The following is a 21000-nucleotide window of genomic DNA, read 5'->3' on the forward strand; positions in this document are numbered from 1 at the left end:
AATATGATTTTTGTTTCAGACATTGGATAAAGATGAATAAGAAAGCTTTGATACATAGATAATAATATGAATGATATTTATAAGGGAGACGCAAGAAATGAGAGAGTACGAAAGATAGACGGTTAACGGAGTATTAAAAGAATTCCTAAAATAAAATAATTTTTTTAATTAAATTAATTTGAAGCGGGTGGTTACTAAATTAGTGTTTAAAAAACAATTACAAAAACTGTCAAGTCGTGGTGTTAGTGACTGTATTTTGCTGTTATTCTTCTTTTTTAACTAGCCACTAAATTCTCAACAGTTAAACCTCAAGTAGTGGTGTAGTGTATTTTTAATTCATTCTTTTTATTTTTATTCTTTTATTTTTTTAATTGGCCACTAACTTTTCAACTGACCCATGTACAAAGTCGTGTAACATAAGTTTAATTTTATTCTAAAAAAAGAGATATTATATTGTATAGATTACCTTTCAATTGGTCACTCAATTCTCAACCGTGAAATGTGAAATGTCAGGTGGTGCATTATATTTTATTTTTAATTGGTCATTCACTCCTGCATTTCTCATGTAATAGAAGTTTTATTTTTGTCTTAAAAAAATCTTTTATTTTTAATTTATTTTTCTTATTTTTTAATTGGTCATTAACTTCTCAACGGATACATGAAAAAACGGTAAGTCTTGGTGTATTGTATTTTATTTTTTATTTTTTAATTGACCATTAAATTATATCGTGGACAAAGATCGTGATGTAACAGAAGTTTTATGCTTTTCTTACAAAAAAAAGCTTTTTATTTTTAATTCATTCCTTTTATTTTTTTAATTGGCCATTAACTTCTCAAGAATAAACACGTATTATTTCTATTAATAGAAACTTATATTTTCTTAACACTCTAGTTTGTTGACACGTGTCAAACTTGCCAATTTACCATGTTTGCTTTATTATAATGTATAGATAATAATAATAATAATAATAATATTTACTAGACATAAATTAACTTAGAAATATTATTCGGCAGCTTATCGCCTCAATTCAAAGTTAAATAGATTTTAAAAAACGTCTAGACTTATCGGTTGTCATATACCGATACCGTTTCTTATTAATCTAACTCTTAACATTCTTAGAGAAAATGTTAATTAGTTTACTTCAAACTTCTTATTAAAAGTTGTCCTAGTTAGATGTGGAGCTTAGGCCTTAACCTTAAATAAAGCACATTAACTACTTGTGTGCCCACCACTTGGTTATAATAATTAATTGTAAAGTATGGTAAATATTTTAAAAAAAAATGTTAAAGTTGTCTTTAAAGCACTTGTTAATAAATTAAATATATAAATTTTTAATTATAAATGCATTAAAAATTGTATTTTTAACTTATTTGAAAATTTAAATTTTATAACTTTTGATGAAATTTTTTATTTTTAATTGTTTAATAAATATTTTTAGAACACTTGTTATATTTAAATAATACTAAAATCTTGTAACAACTCACTTGTTATATGATAATTGTTGACTTGCATTTTCATATGTTTAAATGGAGAGCCAAACAAGTAAATTAAGAACAAATTAATTACGAGACTCGCATTGGTCCCCGACAAAACTATAACAACTCATTTTGATTCCTTTGCAAACTATTGTTATATGATCTTGAAGAACTCCATATCCAATTCATATCATTATTTGAAGAGTATATAAAAATTGTTATCTAAAGCTGGTTATCAAGATTGAACTTACCGTGTAAATATGTTCCTTTGATGAAGGAAGAGGAAGGAGGAGAGAAAAAAAAAGGAAGGAGATGGTCATGAAAAGAGTTAGTGATTTTAATTAATATTTGTTATTAACGATAAAATACATCATGAGTGTCTCGTGATAAAATCACACAAAAAATTGGTTATATTGAAAATTGATAGAAAAACTAATTACAATTCAGAATAAATTAGGATTTTTTATTTTGATAAAGAGTTCGAATATAAAATAAAATGTCTAACTTAATAATATTTATCAGTTTAAGTAAAATTTAAAGACACAAATTAGTCTTTTTTATCTATATGACCAATGACATGTAACATATGAATATATTTAATGATTTATAAGGATATTCTTTTGTTGATATATTTGACACTGATTGCTATCAAAACAAATCTCAAACAGAATTCAATACTTCACTATAAAAAAACTAAACTAAGTAGAAAGCTCCATTTTTTTATAGTGGTTAATTTTATTTATTTGCATTTGTTTCAAACAAACAATTGTAAGCGAATCTTGAAAATATATTCTCAAATTGACAGAAAGATAATGTAAAAGAATATTTTTGAGTGAGCTGGAAGACCCTTCCAAAAATAGTAGCATGTGAATGAGTGTTGTCAACCTCCAACCATATGCTTATACACTCCAATGCCCAAGATGATTGCAATAAACCCATCAATGTTTTGCAAATCTGTTGGCTATTAAAGAATATAATGTGCCACATTGAGGATCTCTTTGTTTCATCATAATTAGGAAACATAAATCTGTTGGTTACTTTATTTGGATTTTTGTCCACCAATATTGGATCTATGCATTCATGCATTGAACTCAATCCATCCATCATATCTACATTTTTACTAATTAATCTGCTATCAATCTTATTGATACTCATATATCCTAATACTCTTCAAATAATATGTTTAGTATTTGTGCATCTAAGTAGTTTAAGACTTAATAATTAAATTGCTATCAATAAACATATTTTCCACAACCTTTCATATTATACGTTGGTAATAAAAAAAATGGCACAAAAATAATAATTTTAATATATTTTAAAAAAAATTATTAATTAATATTTAAATAATTAAATGTGTAAATTGTAAATTATGTTACTACAAGAGTTAGAAATAGTAATTTCATATATAATTGATTTTGAGACTAAAATCAATTATGAAATTGTAAGCCAAACTTAACAATTTATGGTCAAATTATATTTGATTAATCCAAAAGTAAATTTAAAAGATGTAAGAAGGTGAAACCAAACAAACACTTAATATAACAATTTAGAAATTATAAACTTATACCCTGTATTCGTTTCCCCATATCTCTCATATGGATCAAAACTTGTACTTTCAATGTTAATTATTGATCCCTTTTATCCCTCTTGTGTGCCTTTTTCCTGTCACTCCCAACGTGTGGGGTACTTCCCTTCATAAACCAAACAATATAATACAAAAAAAGACAAGGTCCTATTTCGTACAAGTAATAATACGTGCAAAACTCCATTCGTACTAAATTAAATACTCAAGCTAAAAACCAAAATATACCTATTAATGATTCCTTTTGCCTAAAATTTAATGTTATATATTTTAGCATTGTACACTACTAGCTACCTCTCTAATTTATTTTAACCTTTATATATATATAGAACACTAACCTTTGCTCCTACTTAACAACATTTACATAAAACCTCAATTCTTCTTCAATTATAGTTCTCCACTTATGAAGGTCAAGTTTTTCAAAAGTTGTTCCTTAAGGGAATTTTCTAAATTGAGAAAGGTAAGAGCTAATTTTCATAAATGGGAAATTAGGGAACATATTGGCATGTGGGTTACACAACATAAGTCACAGTCATACATACCCAAAGATGTTCCAAAAGGACACCTAGTTGTCTATGTTGGTGAGAATTGTAAGAGATTTGTCATTAAGGTGGACATACTCAATCATCCACCTTTCAAGGCCTTGTTAGATCATGCTGAGGATGTGTTTGGATTCACCAATGATTCTAAACTCATTATTCCTTGCAATGAAAATATTTTCCTTAACATTCTTCATAATGCTGCTCCAAGATCATAGGCTACTTAAATTTTTCTAGCATGCTATAGCAAATTTCCTTTCTTGATATCGTATGGTCAAATTGTGATAGCCATTGTAAGATGTCTGTCTTTGTTTCTTTTTTATAAATTAATTATTAAATATACAAAAAGCCAAAAGGTTGTTGTACTATTTGAAACCAAAAATAAAATAAAAAATACAACTCTCAAGTGACATATATTTGTCTTAAACTGACTGGTTGAGCTCTAAGCTCAAACATTTTATAAGTAAATAGATAGGAAAAAACTAATGAAATGCGAATAACTCATTTTGTGTGTTTAAATAATTTTTTAATAAAGATTAATTATTAAACGACGATATTTCATATCTATAAAATAGTTTAAAAAATTGTAGACGGTGAACAAACAAAAAATAGTAATAATTTTAATGATATAATACACTATATAGTTAAATAACATGAAATATGAATATAATAATAAAATAAAATTTGTAAATTAACATAATATAACAAATAAGATGATTTATGTAATGATAGTGTGAGAGAATGTCTATGATTTCAATCATAAACTTGAATTTCAATGTGGGTTTTCTCTTGGCTAATAATAATAACTCAGGTTTTATTTTAACAAAAAATAAAATAAAAAGAACAACGTGGTGGTGAAATTCTTATTCTGTTTTGCTATGGCCGAACAACAAAACAACTTGCCAATGAATAAATTTTCATTTTGCCAACATAATTTAATTAAAAATAAGTTTTCTCATATAATTTAAGTTTGAATATTTTATTTACAAACGTAATTTTATAAAATGAATTTTATTGGAATTATATAATTAAAATATATTTTAAATGTATATTTACTAAAAAATAATATATATCTTATTACAATATATTGTGAATTTTGTAGTTAATACATTTTGTAATTAGTGATAAAACAGATAAAAAGTTATTTATATTTCTAAACGTGAAATAGAAAATTCAAAAGTATCGTTATATTATTTTTAGTTAAATATTTAAAAAAAAATTAAATTTGTAAAATTATTTTTTAAGAGGATTTAAATATAATGTCAACTCATTTTTAGATTATAAAATTATATTTAAAGCTGTAAATGGCAAATAAAACATACTCTAAAAAGTGAAGTGGTAGATATACTTGAAAAGAATTCCAACTTTGAAGCAATGGTGAATGATCTACGTCAATATTCATTTGAAGGTAAATAATAAATGGCTTTTTTTTTCAATAGAATAAATATTTATTAATAATAAACGTAATGATGCTCTATTTCCGCGTTCGGATCCTCTCCTTCTGCTGTGTCTACAACAGCTTCTCAAATACGTATTACAACCATTAGATAGATCCAATGAATAAAAGATAAACTAAAAGTAATCAACACAAGAATATAATATGACAAAAAAAAAAAAAAAAAACTGCCTTTTTGATTTAGAAAGATAGAAAAGGTAGAATTAACACAATCTGAAAATTTGAAATTGACCAAATCTAAAAGTTGATAGTGACAAAATGTTGAGGAATACAAAAGTTGTCTTCTACCGGTTAAGTCTCTCTTCAAATGAGTTTTTGAGTATTTATCTTTTGATCTATATATAATTTTTTTGTAAACTATGATATTATTTATTCTATTTATTCAATTCATTTTAGTGAATACTATTATATTTTAGAATTTTGTTCAATATAATATCAAATATCTTACTATTCAATGTTATTTTATTTTTATATTTAATTATTTAAGTAAATTTTTAACTTTAAATTAATTTTACTTAGAGGATTATTAGTATCTATTTTTAATTTTATTTACTTTTTTTTTCTTTCTTAATGTCTCTTTTGGTCTTTTAATTTATTTAAAAAATATAATTTAGTCTATTAATTTAGAACCAGTTAATTGATCTCTTAATTTATATATGTTAACGCAACTTGATATCCGGTTATCTAAGAGCATCTACAACGGGAGTGAAAATGAGTTCCTCCGTCAGCGTGTAATTACTTAACTTCCAGTTTTTTGTGGGTTCACCGTTGGAGTTGTGCCAAGGTGTCATCACGGTACTGTCAGGAAGGAACGGTGCTTCAAAGCAGTTACCTTTTTTTTCTACCTTTTATTAATTTATTAATAATAATAAATTTATCATTTTTTATTAATTTATAGCCATTAACTTCTTTTTAATTTATTAAATAATAATAATTTTGTAACCATTAGCTTTTTTGTAGTTAATATATAACCGTTAGCCTTTTTTTTTTCTTTAATTACGATTGTTAGCTCATTAATAGAAACAATTTGTTACTCGTACTTTTTCTTCACAATTTTTGTTGCAGAAGTTTGTTAAAGTTTTTATTAAAATTTTAAATTAAAATAATGTATAATAATATTAATTAGAATATTTAAATTAATATTTTAAGTTATAATAAAACTAAATATTAATGTATACATTAAAGTAATGGAATATAATATAATTTTTAAAAGTTAAATGAGTTGATTTAGGGTGATGTGGCATAGTAGAACTTTCATGTTGAGTTCACCGTTGGAGTAGAAAACTAGTGAATTGCTTCAAGATGATGTGGCACAGTGGACCCCATCTAAAGAACCCATTTTGAGTTCACCGCTGTAGATGCTCTAAGTAATAAACAATTTTAACTCTAAATAATGTGATTTAAAAAAAAATCAATTTAATCTCTTAATTTATGTTGAAAGTTTATTTGGTGGCTTTTCTCTTTATATTACCACTAAAAAATATTTAAATATCAAACTACCTCTTTTTTATAATTAAGTATCAATAAACTGTTCTTCAATTTATTATCTTTTATAGGTAAGAAGTCGGTTTTGAAGACATTGATTCCTATTATGAATTCTTTTAAGGAAATAAGAAAAATTAGTTCTCATTACGTGTGAGAATAGGTTAGGGCGTGTTTTGAAGTATTTGAGTTTGACCTACAATTGATTTTTTTAATTTGAGCATGACCTACGATCTATAGACATTTTTCCTGCATGGCATGACCTTTTTAAAAAGTATATTTTACATTAAAAAAAACATTTAAATAATATATTTTATATTTTTGAAATAGGCTAAAGTGGACATTTATATATAACCAAATCTAATAAAATAATAACTAGCAAGTATGCGACAACCTTCCAAAAAAATAAAATAAATTAATAATTATTAAATTTAAAATAAAAATACTAATATTAATAAATAATAATAAAAAATAATAATGTTAATAAATAATAATAACACACTACACACACTATTTATATATATATAGGTCGGGCATATAGAGCATGATAGACTTCTGAGTATGATTTATTTAAATTAATAGATTTTAAAAAACGTTTGAGTCTAGTATTCATTTTTATTAAACAAGTCAGACCATAAATAAGTCAAGTCATATGCCTCTGACAAACGATCTAATTTATTCTCACCCCTAGTTTTCACCCCACCAATTTTTCAATGTGCACTTTTTTTTAATTAGAAAATATAGTATTTATTTATTATTTGTATTACGAAAGAGAAGATCAATGCACAAATACGTGAGAGAGTGAATAATTATAATTAGTAATAATTAATAAAATTTACCTTAGTTATTTAATTAAAATAAAAAAGAAAATATTTACTTATTATTATAAAATAAAAGATAATATGTAATATTATCTCACATTTATAAATTATAACTATTCACTTTATTACATATGATTATGTAAACAATCAAACCCATACAAATAATAAACAAATATTCATAGTTTTTAATTAAAAAAAAAAAGTGTGAAGTCAGTATGGTAAGAACTAATTTCTCTTCTCTACTTACAAAAAAATTATAAAAAAATTGGTGTCTTAAAAACCGACTCCTTACTTTGAAAAAAAAAATTGATATATTAATACTTAATTATAAAAGAGTGATAATTTAATATTTAAATAATTTTTTTAGTGGTACTATGAAGAAGAAAATAAGCCTTATTTAATCCCTTAATTTATATATAAAGTTTAATTTAGTACCTAAAATCAAATCTAAAATAAATAATACCATAATTTAGACCAACTTTAAATTTTACTGATACACCTAAAAATAAAATAGCCAAACTTCTATTTTTTGTTAACTTCGAAACAAATATAATATTTAAAAAGTTACAAAAGTGTATGTAGTTATTTCTAAAAACACAATAAAAAAATAAATTTATTTTTACCTCTCAATTTGCCATCTCAGCCTTCCTTACAAACAGAGTGGCTACAAGCGAGATCACCTAAAGCAAAGCAATTGCTTTGGAGTTAGTAAAAAAATAATTTTTTATTTTAATTTTTATAAAACACATGCCCACGAGGACACTGTATCAATGTTTTTAATATTGATATTAAAAACATTGTTTTTCACTAAAAAAACATCTTATAATATTAAAAGGATTATTTTTTCATTGAAAAACTTTCTTATGAAACTTTGCTAACAAATTATTTTTTTCACTTTGATCCTGATTCCTTGTTACTTGCTTTTATTTTATTTTTTAGTTTGAATTTTTATTGTGCATTTTTGCCAATTTTTTTTCCTATAATTATTATATGAAATATTAATAATTTATTTGTTAATTTAAAAAAATCAGTTTAATATTTTTACTTTAAGACTCATAAAATGTTTGGTTGGGTGGACTCTATTTTCAAATAGTGCGTCACCAACTCACCATGTGATAGCACTGGCAGAGTCAATGCATAAACAGCCCCATCCTTCACCTTTCCACATTCTTTATGAATTGGTCAATGTTGTGATATTCTTGTCACAATATCCCTATCTTTTTGAAAGATTCATGTTAATAATTTAAAAATAGACACGATAGAAAGTTGGATTTTCAACCAAACTTTTTTTGAAAGTATTGCAATAGATAACAAACTCATTTGCCTTACGTTTTGGAGATAATTCTTTTGATGAATAAATTTCAAGTTAGTTTTACCTCCTACTTCTACTTCTCTACTCATCAAATCAAATGTCTTCCTCTACTGTATATCAGCTAGATCAATTTGATTACATTGAAATCTGAAAGTTTTCACATATGAGGTTTTTCTTGTGAGTGCAAAATATGGTTATGTTTCTCCAAAAAATCATGCACCACCAAAAGTGTGGTCTTGTGAAGAAGGAACGTCTGTTAGAGGCCACAGCTGAATTGGAGTTTGATTTCTCTTCTATTAATTGATGAAGGGTATGTTCTGTTTTTTGGTTTTGAAGTTTATTTATTTAGGGATATTATTATGTTTTATTTTCTGTTGCTGTAGTTTGAATCTTTGAACCCATATTTGTTTTATAAATATCGAAAAAAAGTTTCCCTAGTTTCTTTTTTCAGGTAATGATCCAGTATTTACATTGCCACTATTCAGAGGAGGAGGTTGCACATAAAGAACATATTAAAAACATAAAGTTTGTTATCACAGTTTAAATACAAGTCCAACATCTTTATAAATTAAACATTACATAAAAAAGAAAAAATTATATATGTCTTTTAGAAAGAAAAAAAACTTACATAAGGTATCACAATCCTAGCATATAGGTAGAGGAGCACCATTCCACTCCTTTAGACAATCCAACATTGGATCAATAAACCTTCCATCACACAATGCTGCGAAAACCTTGTCACATTCTTCGCCAGGTGACCTGATTTTCTCTCCTGTCAGCAAACTCGTCCCTAAATTTTCTCTGACAAACTTGTACAAAGGATAAGACCTACATTCAATGATCCTATTAGGAACTGCAGGGTTTCCATTCTCAACATCAACTCTAACACTTTCAACTTCTTTAGGCAAAAGGGTCTTGAGCTCTTGCTCAAAAGCTCCAATCTTTTGGAAAATTGAGGTGCTTGAATTACCCTCCCTATCACCATTTTCCAATGCATGATCAACTAGTACATGTCTCAGCTTCTGCATTAAAGGGTATGTAGCACTACAAGGGTCATCAATGTAAGCAAAAACATACTCACGTTCAACAACATTGAGCAAATCCTTCTCACAGAACCTTGATGGATGCAACTCACCATTTACACCAACTGTTAGAACTCTCTTAGCCACTTGACTTACAGTGTTCTTGACAACACTTTTCAAGTTTTCCTCAATGTGCCTAAGATCAATGGCTTGGCACAATGCTACTAAGAAAGTGGATGACATGAGCTTCAATATTTCAACTGCTTCAGCTGTTTTTCTTGACGAAATCAATCCTAAAGAGTTAACATCTTGGTTATGTTGTTCAGCACTTTGAACATGATTGGTGACAGGATTAGCAAGGTACTGAAGTTCTGAACAATAAGATGCCATTGCAATTTCAGCACCTTTGAAGCCATAATCCAAACTCGGATTGCGGCTCCCTGTTAGATTCGAAGGCAATCCATTGTTGTAAAAATCATTCACAAGCTCAGAGAATTGAGCAAACATGAGTTTACCAATTGAAGCGATGGCTAAACGAGTGTTATCCATCGAAACACCAATAGGTGTACCTTGGAAATTCCCTCCATGAAGCGCCTTATTCCTCGAAACATCGATAAGCGGATTGTCATTGACAGAGTTTATCTCTCTCTCAATCATCTTAGTTGCATTTCTGATCACTTCAATCTGTGGTCCAAGCCACTGTGGCGATGTTCTAAGCGCGTACCTATCTTGTTTAGGCTTCTGAAGTGGATCAATGTCATGTACTTTTTGTGCAGCCTTAACATAATAACTTCCATCTAAAATATGTTCCATTATAGCTGCAGCTTCAATTTGACCAGGATGATGCTTCAATTTATGAGTCAAATGATCAGTAAATTCAGGTTTTCCTTGCATAACTTCAGCGAAAATTGCAGACAAAATTTCTGACAGAACAACAAGTAAATTTGTCTCAAAAAGAGCCAAAGAAGCCAAACCAGAACCAACTGCAGTACCATTCACAAGTGCTAAACCTTCTTTAGGTTGCAACTCAAAGAAACCAGTTTCAATTCCAGCTAGTTGAAAAGCTTCTTTAGCATTAAGAATTTGTCCATTAGGTCCAATAGATTTGGAGTTTGGTCTTCCAATTAAAAGACCGGCAACATATGATAATGGAACCAAGTCACCTGATGCAGTGATTGTGCCTCTTAGAGGGAGACATGGTGTTATGTTATGGTTTAGAAATTTTGCTATGGCTTCCATGATTTCAAATCTTATGCCAGAATATCCTTGAAGCAATGTGTTGATCCTAACCAACATGGCTGCTCTTGTGGCTGTGTGAGGTAATGTTTGAGTTGATTCTGTTCCATTGCCAAAAATTCCAGCATTCAGAAATCTGTTTGTAATAAAATAATTGTCAAATTTTGTTGGTGTCAATCAAATAATGAATTAGAATTAGTAAGTGCCTGTTTGGATTTGCAGTAGATTTAGCAAAATGAGAGTGTGCTGCTGTGATTTTAAACATTTACTACATGCATGTTTGATATCACATTCTTTAACTAGAATTATGATGAATCACCGTGATTTTGAAAAGTTAGCTTTTGCAAAATTACAACGACTTAATTTTGACAAATACACCGTAATACCAAACATAAACTAACATAATTAGAGTCATGTATGTATGATGTATAAAATTCTAAACAATTGAGAAACATGTTGACTGAGTCACATAAACAACTAGAATGATATTTTTAATGATTCATGTTAAGTCAAACAATTGTGTTTAATAAAATCGTGTTAGTCGTAACTGCTAAATTAAGATTAATAAAATGATAAGAGTCAATTAGGGTGAATAAAATTCTGAACAATTAGGAAACAAGTTGACTTAGCCACGTATAGAACAAGGATTATATTCCAAATGGGTCATGCTAAGTCAAACAACAATTTGTTCCATAAAGGTACAACTGTGCAAGTATATTATATTAAATTAATAGTACAATTATGTAGGGCCAAAAAACCAAGCCTGCAAAATGAGTGTACAAAATACAGATCAATCGTAGCTGTTTAATTTAACAACTCCTTATGAAAGAAATAAATATATGAAAAATAATATGTGTAAAAAGAATGTCTAGAAATTTGTTTAGCAATAAATAGATGAAAAATATATTTTTCTTTGTGCTTTTGTTTTTTTTTTTTTGCACATTGGATTCAAACATCTTTTATTATAAAAAAAAAAAAAGGAAAATGTTTGTTGTATCCTTTTTCCTTTCTTTCTAAAACATCATAAATTTATTTAAAAAAAGTCAAAAATAAACTTAAGTATACATGCAGCTAACATTATTAATTTAAGTGTAAAATAATTGATAAGATAAGAGTATATTTAACCTTTTTTAGTTATATATATATATATTTAACTCCAAAAAAATACTCTATTCCATTATAGTCGTGACATTTGCAAGTGATTATATTTAAATAACTGATTTTCACATAAATTTAATTTTTCTTTTATATTAATTGTTGTGATTTTTTCGTATGAGTGCAAAGTTTTTTAATTTTTATGTCTTGGTCCAATGTTTTTTTCTCATTTTGATGCGGTATTTTTTTGATTACATATTTTAATAAATGATTTTGATGTTATCAATGTTACATATCCAAATACATAATTATTTTAAACACTTCAATTTTGTGATATTTATAGACACGTTGTCGCGTGTGAGTTGATTTTCAAATTTATCCTTTATGTTTTTGACAAATTTAAATTTATATTACGTCAATGTATTCTACAATTTAAATGAATAAATAATATTTTTAATAATATAAAAAGACCCTTAGAAATTTGAAATAGAAAGTAGGTGGAATATTTATATCATTAGATATGGGGCAAGTAAATTTGTGCAAGGAATGGTTAATATGGTGCCTCCATATAGATGAACCTGAAGGAAGAACCACAATATCGGTATTCGGTACTAGTTATTGCTCTCTAGTCAGAGTCATCATACTGTGAAATATTTGGATCCAGATTACCTTCACTCACCGCCCTGGTGATACTCTAAATTTAAACAACTCTTATTAAACATTTTTTATTTTTCATAGGAATTTTCTTATTCTCAATATTTTATTTTATTTCGATCTTTTATATGTTTTATTATATCATATCTATATTTATTATGTCAATCTGTATAAAAAATAAGTTTTAAGTATCTGCTAAATATTTTTTAAATTTAATATTTTAAATAACAAAATTAAAATTAAATTGTATATATTTTAAATATCGAATGTATCTGACCGATAATCCGATTTCAAAATATTTGGCCTACCCAATCATTAATAACATTTTTGTAAATAAAAGCTTTATAGTATGAACTATATGAACTTTTAACATTATTTTCATATGAAAACTGAGACTTCTACAGTTACATATATATTGTCAAAACAAAATGTATAAACATCACTGTCTTTATTAATTAACTAGTAATATTTAAAAATAATTCAATTAACATTTTAGAAGAACTTTAAAAGAATACACTGTTGTAGCAAAGAGAGGGAGAGAGAATATTGATGTAAATCAGCACCCATGGATCATGTGAGAATAAATTATTCTTACATGCTAATTCACTTGTAACTAAATTTTAAAATTAATTATATGAAATGACAAAATAATAAATAATTTTTACGTTAGCGCAAAATATATTTATATATATTTTAGTACAATAAAGGTAAAGTCCAATAACACTTATCCTTTAATCTCATTTCATAATACTTTTTTGACAAATCATTTTATAATACTTATTAATAATATATTAAAATATTTTATAAAAACAGAAATCTCAGCTTCATTCTGTTATTACTTTTTTTTTTTATAAAACAATTAAATAAATTATTAGAAAATAATTACTTGGAAAAAAAATATTTTTTTAACTCTGGAAAAAATTGACCATCACATTATAATATTTTTTTTATATCTCCTTGTTTAATGATTTTTTTTTGACAAAATTCATTTTTTATTTTATTTTGAATGATAAAATTGACTAATTTTAACTTGTGCTAAAATTAGTCCATCAATTATTAGTTTCGTTTTCTTCCTTCTATAACTTTCGATTTAGAAATGGAATTCTAACTTACAAAACCAAGTGGTTATTATATCTATATCCTGCGTTCACAAGTTACACACAGCCATTTTTTACGTTTTATTATTAACAACAAACAAACAAAAGTGCCAAAAAGGATCACAGCAAGTTTCAAAGTCATGACATGACCCCCTACCTAACTGCATCTAGCAGATCACTGGCAACCCACCTACCACCTCAACTTAGACAAAATATAAATATTCATATTAAACGATCCATTTATAAACTAACCAAAACCGAGACACAAGTTATTATAATATCTCAAACCCCAAAATATGTTTTACATAAAAGTTTAATCATTTTTTATAGTAATCAAATTGAAATACAAAATGAAATAGAAATATAATATTACGACATTTTATAAAAAAAAAATTAAAATATAACCTTTCTATATTTTATGTTTAAATAGTATTATTGTTTTAAGAAATAATATCATAATTTAACACGATTAAGAAGATATAAGTAAATGTATATCTAAAATATATTTAGACTATAAGTAGTTATTTAAAGTTTCTTTTTTTAGCTATCAATTGGTACGTGATATTATTGTTTCCAAATATATTGAATCAAATAATTATACGTGATATGACTTTGTTAGTTTTTAAAGTTTTAATGAGTTTGATAATAAAAATGAGATATATTAAATGTGAAAAAGGGTAAATATTTGAGTTGGACCTATGAAATGTGATATTTGACAAGTGTACTAAAGGGACGGGGACGTGTTACATAGCTATTAAATTGTAATGAATGAATAGACATAGTTAGGAAAATAAGAATTAATTACCGGATGAGTTCATTTTGGAGGGCACCACCCTGTTTTGTTCTCCTGTGTGAGGTTGCACCAAACCCAGTGGTGACTCCATAGCTATCAGTCCCTTTATTCATGCTATCAACAACCCAATCACTAGAAGCCTTAACCGCATATCGTGTCTCTTCGGCAAGTTCAACCGCCACACCGGTATTCTGTGTAGCAACCGCAGCCACTTGAGATATTGTTAAACCTTTTCCACCTAACGGCACAACCGCTTTCCGGTACTCTTCCACCATGCGTTTCACCTCATCAAGGTGACTACCTCTCATTGAATCCGCAGCCATGCCCCAATTCAATGAGTCATTGTTACTCAAATTTCCATTTCCATTGCAAACATTCAATGAAGAACCGTTACAATTTCCATTTGGTAACTCCATCATCGTCAATTCTGATTATCAAATTGAAATATTAATAAATAGATCTCTTCAATTTGTAGGGGGTTACGTTATGTTATGTAGCTATATTATTATATAAACTAGGGAGGGAATTGGGGGATATAGGTGAATGGCAGTTAGGAATTGTAACAAAAACGGAAAGGAACAAATTGGACTAATAATGTGGGATTCTTGTTCGCATTTTTTTTTAAAAAAAAAATGTATTTGGGGGGTGTAGGAAAGAAAAAATTCCTGAAAATAGTGAGGGAAAAAGGATAGTTATATAGTGTAAGATAAGATGGGTTGGTGACATTGAGTGTAGGTGGGTAAGCCGATGGGTTAGTTGAGAACAGTACGTGGCCGTTGGATCATCGTAGGAATGGAAGGTTTAGATGTGACACGTGGGTTGGTGAGTTTTGTTGAGTAGATTTGCTAACACCATAATATATAGATGGAGGTGTGAGGGAGGTGCTAGTGCTACTCTATCCAATACTTCATTTTTATTTCAAATTTGTTTTCTACCTTACCTTGCACTTGCAGGCAGCGAATATAACAACCAGATTTTATAAAACATTCGTCATCAATTTTGATTGGATACTCTTCATATTTAGATATATACTTTTTTATATATATCAGATATATTCCTTTTAACGTGTAAACTCATAATTCATTTTGTATTCTCTAGTTTTAATGAAATCGTCTTGTCTTTTTCTTTCACGTATATTTTTTATTTTTAACCCTTTAACTTTTAGATAAATAAACTTTAATAATTTTAAAGTTCGGTCAAAAATTAACTTTTTATTTTTATATAATAACATTTATCATTTATTATTCTATGATATTTATTTTCATTTGAAATAAATAATTAAAAAATATTATTAATAATTTAATAATTGATGATACACTAAATTTTAAAAATAATAAATAAATATCTTTTATAAATATAATAATTAAAAAAAATAATATTTTATATTATATCTTTAACTATTTATTTTATTGATTAAATTACATATATGGTCTTTTAACTTAATTTCATTTAACAGTTTAGTTCTTTATCTTTTTTTCTTTCGATTTAATTATTTATTTTAAATTTAAGTGATAATTTAATATTTTATGATTTAAAATGTCAACAATGTTATCTTTTTTTTATATAAATATTTAAAAAAAATCATCAAATTTTTCAAACAAAACCTATAAAATTAATAATCATCTTCAATATAATATAAATTTCATCAAATCCATAACTCAAATATTCAAATAAACTCATATTTTCATCTCCAATAACATAAAATAAAGAATAAAAATATGAGTTTATTTAAAGATTTAAGTTATGAATTATATTAAATTTACATTTTATTGAAGATGATAATGAATTTTATGAGTTTTGTTTGAAAAATTTAATAATTTTTTTAAATTTTTGTAAAAAAAAAAACAGTATTGTTGATATTTTAAAACATAAAATATGAAATTGTCACTTAAAATTAAAACAAAGACCAACTCCATAAGAAAAAAAGAAAAAAAAGAAAAGACTACAACATTAAATGATCTAAAATTAAGATAATTTTTTTTTTACAAAATCTTCAACTATTTATTACTCTTTCGTAAAGTGTGGAGGAAAACAAATTCATCATCCATATATTAACTCTCGTCAATAAAGAAAGCGATAGCATCATGTGTATTTACTAAATAAAGCGATAGGTGAGAGAGGGCGTGGAGATGAGGTTTGGTAGATGAAATTTAATACTTCTTATCATAAAATAATTAAATTATTTTATCATGCAATATAAAAATATATGAATAAAAGAAAAATATTATTTTTATTAAATTATTTTTGTTATGTATTACTATATTATCAATATGATAAATATATGACAAAAGAGATTACATTAATTAAATAAAATAATTAAAAAAATCGTTTACAAATTAAAAGTGTCAATTATTTTAAATCACCGGTACAGCAAAATCAAATGTTTTGTAGCCAAATGGGCCTCCTCTTCTTCTGGAATTCCTACATAATTTTTCAACACATGAAATGGTTTTGATGTTGTCTAGAGTCTTCCTTAAATACAATGTGGTTTCTTAAATTCCAAATTGCTATCCATATCAATGCTCTGCCTCACTTCAATATATGTTCCACTAAGAGAAACACTAGAAATAACCATAATAATAGCATATTTTCAAGAGACTTGAATATGAGGTCTTTTGGACTTCCTCATATCAATAACCAGTTTGAACTTAAACCTTCAGATATGCTATTAATCTAAAATATGACTCATGAGAGGGATAAATTTTGAGAAAGTTTGATTTTAAAATAAAGTGTTCAAAGTTAATTTCAAATAAATTGATTATCAGATATTTTATCATAAATTAAATATTTGAAGTACGAAATAAAAGTTATCTAGACTAAAATTTGATGAATGACAATATAAAGAAAGAATTTAATTAAAAATATATATTAGTTTCAAAATCTATTTAAAATTCTTAGATGGTTTAGATACACAATAATTAAACCTAATTTCTTTATTTTGCCGGCACCATTATAAAAAAATTGAAATATATATATATGTTCCCTTAAGGAGTTCATTGTCATGCTAACATGCTAACCACTCCATCAGCTGAAATATTTGGTGGAAGTCGACTTTTGCACGAAATGTCCATAGTACCATAATCTATGGTCGCGTGTCCTAGGGAAGGATTATTTGAAAATCAGATTTGGACAACATATTCGTATAAAAATACAAGTAGATGAGTGTGTGTAAAAACCAAGATGTAAATTGAGAAGAGAAAAAAAATTACTAAATAAAATTACAAGTAGATGAGTGTGTGTAAAATTACATATTTTATTTGTTTGAATGTAGATTTTTATGTCTATGGATATGTTTGATTTCAATTTTGGACGCTTCAAAATTGATTATGATAAATTTGAATGTCTTCAAGTTAAATTGATTATGTGAAAAATTTAGTCTAAAATTTAGTCTAACGTGAAACTAGGATATGAAAATTTGATGGTCGTATCTTTTGACATTAAATGTGATTTTTATAAGTAAATGTTTGAAACAGAGGGGTTAGGCAAAGCAAATCTAAGAAACTCAATATCATTTTCCAAATTAGCTATATGTTGTATTTCCATTGTGAACCAAGCTTCCATGCCTTGATGAGTTTCCATAATAACAGCCACATTAGGAAGAGTTTCTTGATCACCACCTCTAACACCACCCCACAAAGGCTTCCCCCAACCAAAATCAAGCTCACTAAAATTCAAACCACACCAACTTGTCAAAACAACTGGAATTGGACTTCTATTTTCCACACCTTGAGGCAAATCCACACATTCATTGCTCCCTAACATACTTGGACCATTCTTCACTCTTACAAACAATTCCCTTGAAATTTTCCCAAATTTCTCCTTACAAATTTTAACCAAATACTTAATATCAGTTTCTTCATCAATTGTTTCACAAAACACCATCACTGGCCACAAAATGTTTCCTATAGTGTATCTAGAAAAAGGCTCACCCATCCTTCTCCTCATGTCAAGAATATGCATAGCCAAAGATGGTCTTTTGATATCTTCAAATTCTTCCATCTTGCATGCAAGTGTCATGTGTTTCCAAATAAAAGCAGCCAATGCTTCATATCTTGTAGGAAACTTAAAACTTTCATCATCCTCTTTTGCTTTATATCTTAGAATGTTGATGGATTCTAAACCAAACAAAAATCTTCTTGTGCTACATTTCTTTTGTCCATCTAAGACCTCATTATTTTTTTTCTTACCAACATGGTCATGCAAATTCAAATTATTTAATGGTGGAAAGAAAGAAGAGGCTGAAAATAAATCAGGCCGCGGTAAATCATCGTTACAACCGCGACAAATGGCGGTCCAAGTTGTTTGGAAGAGGCTGCCTGAACAACCATCAAGGAGTGTATGTAAATTACAAGTACCTATAGCTATTCCACCACAATTAAAAATGTTAACTTGAACAAGTACTTGTGGTAAATCTTCATCATATGAATGCATTTTATTAGGCTCACATGGAAGCAATTTATTCAGATATTCTAGCTTAGGTGGTGTTAGAAATTCAACCATGGTATGGTTTACCTTGGCTTCCAAGAAAACAGCACCTTCATCATTACAAGTGATAAAGGTGTGATCTTTTCTTCTTCCTGCTACAGGGTAGAAAATTGTTAGTGTTTCAGAAAGTGATTTTTTTAATTGAGTAATGATGTGGGAGATTTCTGAGTGGCCTTCTTTTTTGGGGTAAAACAAAACCATTGGTAAATAGGTGATCAATTGAAGCTGATCAAAAAGACAGAGTTTGAAGAATTTGTGTTCATTTGGTGTTGGCAATGATGGTTTTATTGTTTCTTTTGATATAATTGTGATGTCCATTATAATCAACTACTTTATGTTAACAAGTTTGTTTTATTTTTCAAATATCAATTCACCTTTAAATTGATTGGTTTTGTAAAAGTAAAACTGTTAAAGGGACAAGTTATTCTTAATTAGAATTGAATTGTACTAGTAGAAACATATATATAATAAGATCAAACTTCATATATTTATTAGGTTATTAATTAGTGGAAGTTTTTAATTGCATCAAAACAATTAATTGTTTACGGTGGAAGTTTATTTCTAAGGTTAGTCTCACGAGAGTGTGTGTTACAAATTATGATCTTGATTTGATTTTTAAAAATAAAATAAACTCTTAAATACTTTTTTTATTTTGTAAGTCAGTTTTGTAAATATGAGTTCGACTCAATATAAAAGCTAAGATGGTATCTGAGTCTATTCGATCGGAGGACCCCTATTTATATACACAAACAAAGTCCAATAATATTGGAAGTGAGATGGTGTATTGAAAAAAACTCAAATCCTTCGTAAATAAGAGATAAAGACTTTATAAAAGGAAATACTTTTAATTTATTAGTCAATTTTTTCAAAATGAGTTAGGTTTAATATAAAACACAGTGTTTAAAGTCAGAAAAGACAATTCTTAAAATGAATATAAAAAGTCAGTTTTTTTTCAGACCAAATTAGCATGGACGATATTTTTGAGCTAGTACAGCATTACTAGTATATAATTGGTTCAGTTAATGATAATTTAAGCAGTAATGGTAACAAATACAAATCATTTATGTGCATAGAGTTCTTTTATTTTTTTTATAATAATTGTTGCTTGTTGGTTCTGCTGTTAACATTGTCTACTTTATTTTTATTATCGTGGATCGTATATTTCATTATTTAATAGTAGTAGTATTATACTTTACATTATTATTAGGCTTTGTTTAATGTATATAAGTAATTTATTATGTACAAATCTATTGGATGTTTTATCATATTTTATTTGATTTAATGAAGAGACTTTATTAATTTAATAGTAAAAATAATTTGTATATGGTGTAAGAGTTACCTTACTTGTACATCATAAAATTGACCTAATACTAAAGTTATAAGACCCTACAAAAATTAAATATGTAACTGCTATATCTCAATTTCTGTTTTTTATCAAAAGAAAATTTATTAATAAGTTACATTGTTAAGTTGTTTTATAATTTTTTTTATAAATTTAATAACTATATATGTTATAATATTGTATGCAGTATAAATCAAGTAATTGAACTAAGTGATTAATTAATTTTAGTTAATTGAACTGAGTTCAAATTCTGATTTGAACCATTTTTAATCAGATTTTATTTATCTTGCAATCAAACTCTTGATTATTATGATCATATTTTCCTAAAAATCAGAGGATTAAAACCAACAAAATTTCTATACAATGTAAAAATATATGATATCACTTGGTTATGTTATTTCATAATAGTAATATATGATTTGACGACACTATTACAATTTTTTGCATTTTCCATCTATGCATGAACATTAAATTCAAATTATTTTTTTATAGATAAATGTTATAAGTTATGAATGAAACGTTGGATCTTATAATTTTTTATAGTCTTGCAAGTTGCAACTTCCTAATGCATGACTATACTATATTTTTAAGATAATATTAAGGGTCTA

General features: G+C 26.7%; 2 protein-coding genes across 4 annotated transcripts; both read right to left on the minus strand.

Moving 5' to 3' along the window:
* Positions 1-7813: 7813 nt before the first annotated feature.
* PAL (phenylalanine ammonia-lyase 2) lies at positions 7814-15235 on the minus strand. 3 transcript variants are annotated; one of them, XR_012162520.1, is made up of 4 exons: positions 14578-15235; positions 9297-11062; positions 8466-8569; positions 7814-8036 (listed from the first exon to the last, which is right to left on the minus strand). XR_012162520.1 is itself a non-coding variant. In XM_027333119.2 (3 exons), exons 1-2 carry the CDS (start codon positions 14982-14984, stop codon positions 9313-9315), a joined length of 2157 nt encoding a protein of 718 aa, XP_027188920.1. In that variant the 5' UTR covers positions 14985-15235; the 3' UTR covers positions 7814-8036; positions 9297-9312. The 3 variants fall into 3 exon arrangements, 2 of the variants coding, with proteins under 2 accessions (XP_027188920.1, NP_001266106.1); XM_027333119.2 differs by lacking the exon at positions 8466-8569; NM_001279177.2 differs by lacking the exons at positions 7814-8036; positions 8466-8569 and having other exon boundaries at positions 9214-11062; positions 14578-15208.
* A 2648-nt stretch (positions 15236-17883) lies between these two features.
* Positions 17884-19372, minus strand: LOC101502444 (limonoid 21-O-acetyltransferse-like). Its single transcript, XM_004496258.2, has one exon. It carries the CDS (start codon positions 19366-19368, stop codon positions 18016-18018), a length of 1353 nt encoding a protein of 450 aa, XP_004496315.1. The 5' UTR covers positions 19369-19372; the 3' UTR covers positions 17884-18015.
* Between the last annotated feature and the right edge of the window lie 1628 nt (positions 19373-21000).

The sequence above is a fragment of the Cicer arietinum genome, chromosome 4 (genome assembly GCF_000331145.2).
Source record: "Cicer arietinum cultivar CDC Frontier isolate Library 1 chromosome 4, Cicar.CDCFrontier_v2.0, whole genome shotgun sequence".
Lineage (NCBI taxonomy): Eukaryota > Viridiplantae > Streptophyta > Magnoliopsida > Fabales > Fabaceae > Cicer > Cicer arietinum.

Coding starts and splice junctions, on each gene's coding strand:
- PAL (XM_027333119.2), bottom strand. CDS start 14,984: ATGATGGAGTTACCAAATGGAAATTGTAACGGTTCTTCATTGAATGTT. Junction 11,063..14,577: donor CTCCAAAATGAACTCATCCG/GTAATTAATTCT, acceptor TATTACAAACAG/ATTTCTGAATGCTGGAATTT.
- LOC101502444 (XM_004496258.2), bottom strand. CDS start 19,368: ATGGACATCACAATTATATCAAAAGAAACAATAAAACCATCATTGCCA.